Source organism: Melanaphis sacchari, unplaced genomic scaffold, assembly GCF_002803265.2.
Source record: "Melanaphis sacchari strain LSU unplaced genomic scaffold, SCAv2.0 Contig374_pilon_pilon, whole genome shotgun sequence".
NCBI classification, from domain to species: Eukaryota; Metazoa; Arthropoda; class Insecta; order Hemiptera; family Aphididae; genus Melanaphis; species Melanaphis sacchari.
In genome coordinates, this window is record NW_020271234.1 from 40,815 (window position 1) to 47,961 (window position 7,147).

The following is a 7,147-nucleotide window of genomic DNA, read 5'->3' on the forward strand; positions in this document are numbered from 1 at the left end:
ATGATAATATTGAGAATAATTTCATTTTAGGATCAATTTTATGGATCAGCTATTTGGAATTTTTTTCAAATAGGTACATATAAAAAAACTATATTCATTTTAATTTATAATCAAATTACTAATTATTTATTAATATATTAATTCATTTTTTATTGTTAAGATCAATGTATATATTTTAGGAGTTGAAGATTATTTTAAATTGTAATACTAAAAAATATTACACAAATACTTTTGCTTATGATCAATTCTGAAAATAATTAATTTAGTTTCTAGCTGCAGAATACAAATAATACAATACTATCTACCTATTAAAATAAAATATGAAGTCAGATTTATAAAGCATTGAGCATTGAAAGAAACTTAAACTTGTTAACGTTAGCTATAAAAAGTTTGAGTAATAATATTATTGGGAATGTAAATGTTCAAACTTAAAATTGTATATTGTACTTGGAATTTAGATTTTGGAAATTTTTCTTGTAAATTTGACTATTTGTCATATTATTGAATTTAGATTTAAATTATTGAACCTAAATCTGCTAATCTACTATTATTTATATATATTAGTTTATAAATTATTTACTACTATTATTGTCTATTATCTTAATGAGTCTGTCCCACGGTAAGAGTAATAAACTGCGGTATAGAATAAAAAAAATATAATTATTATCAAATAATATAATAATTATCATTTAGTAAAACAGCATTACCTCACAAATAAAAAAAATATTTTAATATATATTTTTTGAAAATTTTATGTTGGCAACAGATTTTACACGGCCATTTTTCGGACAACTGCACCCTACTCGTGGCGCGTACTGTATTATTACGGAGTGCTATTTTTAATTTTATCTTATCTAACAAAATCAAACTACAATCAATTTAATGTATAATGAAGGGCAATGATCTTTATTATTATTAACTACTGGCGGGTGACACATTACGAGGCAAATGCTTTTGCAAATATGATTTGTTTATAGTTCTTAGATGGGAGACTACTCAGTATTTCAGTTACGTGTCATCTCTAATAATACTCACATCAAATTACCTATGTATGTTGCTGTAATGCTGTGGCTTGGAAAAAAGTTTTATAAAAGTAATAATTGGAATATTGTAGTCCATACAGTTTCGTTAATGTTTACGTAGATGATTAAAATTCAACCTAAAATACATTTCTCTACTTTTTTTTATTTTTTTTCAATTCTGTGTCATAATTTGATGTTTATTATAAATATATTACGTAGTTCTATAATATATTATGCATTCTACACTATTCAGTCACCAATTATTAAGTTTATTATACCTACTAACTACGCGTTTAGCTTATTTTCACATCAAATTTTTTTTATCGTTTTTCTGTGAAATCAGATTTTCAGTTTTATTGCACCTAAGTATACCTCTTAGTTTAGATACATTAAAACAATAGTTGGCTATAATTTCAGCTCGGTGCAATACAATTTGAAATAAAAAATAATAATATGCCTTTTGTTCATTATTATAATTTATAATATACAAATACAATACGTAAAGTTAAAAATGTAATAATTTACCAACTAGGAGCTTTCTTCGTTTTCTGATGCAAGTCCATCCCTAATAGGTAAATTTCTATCAAATCGAGAATCAACCATTTCTGGCAATAAACAGTGATAGTAGAAGTTAGTTAATTGATGTAACATTTTTTCTGACCAAAAATTGTCGTCTCTTTTAATTTTTTCATGCAGCATACCTCGAGGTGTCCAAATACAAAAATAACAAAATTTTCTCTTTGAAATATGAAGTTGACCTTGTACTTGGTAATAAAACGTATCCGTACGTTTCAATCGAAGCTTCCCATTCACAATTTCACAACTTGTAATTTTTTTTCTTGATATACCTTCTTCGGGAGTTAGATCTTTAGAAGTTATTGGACACTTGATTTCAACCAGAGAATCTCCATCAATCAGACCATCTGGAGAAGCAGCTAAAAACGGCAAATCTTTATCAATAATTAATCCTGACGGTACAATAGTTTTATTTAAAATTCCAGATAATGCAGATTTAGCGTTTTCTTCGTTTTGTGTTCCATATTTTGTTGCATTATTTCCACTAAACGAACCGTACAAAATATTCGAAACAGTTTTAGCTCGTGATGTTGTAACTCTAAGTTTGCATATTTTATCGAAATAAGAAGCTGTTAATCTTTTTTTCCTGTACAGATGCCACTCCGTGCATTCATTTTGTCGCCGTGTATCTAAAATTAAAATTAATATTATAAAATAATTTTATTTAAAAAAAAAATTCATTTAAAAAAATATATAAGGTTTAATCATATACCTTTTTCAATTTGCTCTATTCGTTCTCCGGTTAGTTTCAAACGAGATAAAAAAATATCTTTTTTAATTTCAAATTCTTCTTTAGACATATCTGGAGAAGTAGTTAAATCCGCCGTAGCTCCATAATGTTCATCTGGTCCATGTACTGTTTTATTATAGACAGGTGGATGAAAGAGACGTTGTTTACTTCTGGATTCACTTTTTAAAATAGACTTTGATATGTACTTTTTAGTAAATATTCCAGGGGGCCTATTCTCAAATCAATCGAAATTGGTTGTCGAAAAAAATTATTCGATTGTCAACTTTCGATCGAAATAATTGATTCGATCGTTATTTTTCGATCTATGCTATTCTCAAAAGCTAATCGAATATGTTAATATCGAATATATAATTTTCGATCGAGTTTTCGACTATCGAAAAGTTAACTCATAATTGCCAATTATTCCATGAGATAATAATTTATTCAGCTGATAATAGTTGTTTACGCAATTACGCTATTTACGGTTGATAATATAGAATCTATTTTAGTCTGTGTTGTTGACATTTCAATTTTTAAAAATAATATTTAAGTGTAGCCTGTGTAGATCCATTTTTAAAAATTATTTTTTGCTTCCTTTATACATGGTTTTAAATCATGAATAACGTAAACAAAAAATATAAAGGGAAATCAGTATCAGCAGAACAAAAAATCGCGTTGGTTGAATTTATGGAAGCTCACCCTGAACTTCAAAAAGGGAAATTTAGTCCAAATTTTACTCATAAACAGGCAAATTATCTTTGGAATGATATTAGTTTGGAACTTAATACTATGATTGGTGCGAATAAAAATGCAGAAAAATGGAGAAAAGTATGTTTAATTTAAAAATGTATTATTTTTATGCTGCATTTTGTTTTATTTTTTATTCTAATCAAAATAATGACAGTGTTGGATAGATATGAAGTCCAATACAAAGACTAAAAACGTCCAATTAAAAAAAAGTCAAATGAAAACTGGTGGAGGAGAAACAAATAATCTATTTAGTTTAGAGCCATTAGATAAAAAAATTTCAAGCATCATTGGTGATGTTTCAATCTTTGGACAATCACAAACAGCTGAGCCAACTGTCAATTTTGAAGGCTATAATTGTGTAGTTATTGGTTCAGAAAATATCGATCAGTAAGTCCAGTTATGCAATTTATATTTTAATACGGAATTGAGTAAATGTAGATTACTTTTGTTTAAATGTTAGTTCTAGATACCTACTAAAATGTTCTATAATATGGTAGGTATCTTATTTTTATCATAGGCCTGTAAAAAATATATCGAACATGGAGTTTAATTCAGAAGTTTCAATGACATTCCCGAATAATCATGATATGGTTACTACATTACATACACCAAATTTAACTTCAGAGTCTACCATAATTCCTAATTATAATAATGAAGGAAACATTACAAATATGTATGGTTTTCCTGAAACAGACATAAACAATGTAACCATTGAAAGGTGATTAATAAAAATTTAAGTTGCATTTTTTAGTATTATTTTATTAAACAAAAAACAAAATTATTTTAGACATATAGAAGAATTGGCATCAAATAAAACTGACACAATTAATAGAAGTAGTACAGTAAAAACCCAACCTCCAATTAATAAAATGAGGTAATTTAAATCGACCAATTCAACAATTGATAATTAAATTCATTTCTAAATAAGTAAATTTAAAAAAAAAAAAAATTGTTTTAGTAAACAAAATATTCTTCAAAGGTCAATAGAGATGTCCAATGATGTGAGTTCACTAAGTAAAGACAGAAATATTATACTAAAAGAATACTATGCTAAGAAACTAATTCTTTTAGAAAGGATTGCTATTGCTAAAGAACAAAAAGTTATGCTTTTGAAGGCTGCATCCTTTAAGGAAGTATAAATATGTTATAATTCTTATTAAATATAAATAACTACACTTAAATTTGCAATATTACTAACTGTGATAAATACATTTTTATTTAAAGGAACTTTAAGAGTTAATTTATGATTATATTATATTTTATTGTTTTAATGTTTAAATTACATTTTTACTTTTTTAATTTAGTTAACTAAACAATTAGTAGGTACAGTAGTGTGACAAATAAATATTCTATTATTAAATATATAAAATGTTATCCTTATGATACATCATCCTCTAAGGAAGTATTAATATTAAATATTATGTACTAAATCCTATTAAATATAAATAATTATTCTTAAATTTGCAATGTTACTAACTGTAATCAATTTATTTGTTTTTAAAGGAACTTTAAGAGTTAATTTATGTTTATATTATATTTTATTGTTTTAGTGTTTAAATTACATTTTTACTTTTTTTTTAATTTTGTTAACTAAATGATTAGTAGTGTCATAAATAAAATGTATTCAAGTACAAATTTTTTTTTTTATTAATTCAAAATATAACAACATTTTTAATTATATGTACCTAAAACTAAATGACTATTATATGAAATACATTTGAATCAAATGTTGTTAAAAATTTCTTCCTGCAGTAAGATCTGGGTTTATTCTATTTTCTCTATCATTTATAGGTACTATTTCAGGAATTACATCTAGATCTTCTGCTTCAACTTCATTATCATTATTAATAATAGGTACTTTATTAGTTATACAAATATTATGTAGTATTGTGCATGCGTTAATTATAATTGCTGCTTTTTCAGGATGATAATGAAGTACTCTGTGCTTAAGTAAACATCTGTATTAAATTAAATTAATTATTAATTAACTAATTATATTACTATAATTTTTACTAAGTTAAAAAAAATAAATAAGTACCTAAAACGCATTTTGAGTACTCCATTACAACGTTCTATGATAGATCTTGTTTTACATAGCCATTTGTTGTATCTCTCTGCAGGAGTATTTGGTTCTGGATTATACAATGGTATCTGTATCCATGGTCTGAGTCCATAACCTGAATCACCTAATTAAAAAAACATATTTGTAAATACCTAAATTGTAAATAATTTAATTTACCTTATTATACCTAATAAAAAATATGAAGTTTGTCCGATTGAATGGAGATGTTCTAAAACACTTTGTACTTGACTTAATCGCCATATATGACATCATGTGCACTGCTGGGAAATTTAGCACATACATTTAAAATTTTTAAATCTGAATCACATATCTAGAATTTATTATTACTTATTAGTATTTTATACATTTAAATGTTGCATATTATGTTTAATATACAACGTAAAGAAATCAAAAAAATGTATTAAAATACACAAATGAAAACTTTAATGGTATGTGTTTCGAATTTCAACTTAATTATTGTTAAATGTACTAACTAATTGAGTATTAATACTATGGTATCCTTTTCTATTTATATATATATGTTCTGGATAAAATGGGTCGTCTGTATTAGGTGGAACTATTGCTATGTGAGTGCAGTCTATCACACCAATTACACCAGGTATTCCATATTTTTCATAGAATCTTGAATAATTAATTAAAAATGTAAAATTTTTTAGTAAATTTCATTAATGTTAAATACAATTTAAAATAAACTGTCTTGGTTTTTTACCCTAATCGAACTTTATTAAGATCTTCTATTGTTGTTGGAAATTGTACATATTTGTTAAATAACATTGGGTTGTTTAATGCGACTGCTACCTCTGTTATGCATCTACTTACAGATGATTGGCTAACTGCAGCACCTCTGTGTTCTCCAATATCTTGTTGGTAGCTTCCACTGGCAAAAAACCTAAGTGCAGTCAATACCTACATCACGAGTATATTATTTGAAAATTCTTTCATTTTTAACTACAAAATAATTTGTAAATTTTCGTTATTTTGATAAATTTTTTTAAGATATAGAACTTATTAAGAATCTCGTATTAAATTTTACCTATGAGAAGAAAAATTGTAATTAATTTTCCAAGAAATAATTAGCAAATTTTCATGATTTTGACGAAATTAGTAAAATTAGACGTTACGTCCATGATTCATAAAAAATTGTTATGGATTTACTCTCAACTTTTTTTTAAATTTTACTTTCAGCTACATATAAATAAATAATGATGATAATAATATTTTGGTTAATGCATAATTAATAATAAAAATAATAATTAATTAATTAAGTAAGTAAGTAATTAAGTACCTATATTAAATACATAATATTTTTTAAATCATTTTTTCCCAGACCTTTACTGTTAATTTATAATTAATAATGTTTATTAACTAATAACTAAATTTACCTTTCTTTTAATAGATAGTCCAGCAGTAGTAGTTGGTTCAATCATGTATGGTGTCAGTGTACATATAAGCTCTTGAGTTGATTTTTTACACAACCGATAGGTCCCTATAAATAATCTGTCCGATAATTCTGACAGCATATCATAAAATTAATTAGGTATTCAATATTTTTAATACATAGGAAGCGACTTTTATAGTGTAAATTACGACTCACCAATAAAAGGGTCCTCTTGCACCATGTATCTTCTCTTATTGTTCACAAAAATATTTTGGTCTATTTGTAATTGTAAATTGTTAAAATGCATTAACATATCCAAATCATCATCTATCATTGTTAACTGAGTATCCCGAGATCCGTATATTGAATTGTATTAAATTAGATACTTACTAACTAGTGACTACCTACGAAATTTCTACAAAAATATTCAATAACAGATAAAACTATAATGTTGATTTGATTTAATAATATCAATCACGGTCGAAAATTTAGGATTCGACTGGGTTTTGACAATCGAAGTTTGACATCGAATACAACGATCGAAACATCAGTCGAAAACACTTTGAGAATACGCTTTTTGGTGAAAATCGAAACCAATGTTATTTTCG

General features: G+C 25.6%; 1 protein-coding gene across 1 annotated transcript; it reads left to right on the top strand.

The window, feature by feature from the left end:
• The first annotated feature begins 2,943 nt into the window (after nt 1–2,943).
• Nucleotides 2,944–3,469, top strand: LOC112597096. Its single transcript, XM_025343019.1, has 2 exons — nt 2,944–3,156; nt 3,233–3,469. Exons 1-2 carry the CDS (start codon nt 2,944–2,946, stop codon nt 3,467–3,469), a joined length of 450 nt encoding a protein of 149 aa, XP_025198804.1.
• Nucleotides 3,470–7,147: the final 3,678 nt, after the last annotated feature.

What these genes read in the sequence shown, in the direction of transcription:
- LOC112597096 (XM_025343019.1), top strand. Translation starts at nt 2,944, where the DNA reads ATGAATAACGTAAACAAAAAATATAAAGGGAAATCAGTATCAGCAGAA. An exon ending in ATGCAGAAAAATGGAGAAAA is followed by an intron (nt 3,157 to 3,232) that starts GTATGTTTAATT and finishes AAATAATGACAG; the next exon opens with TGTTGGATAGATATGAAGTC.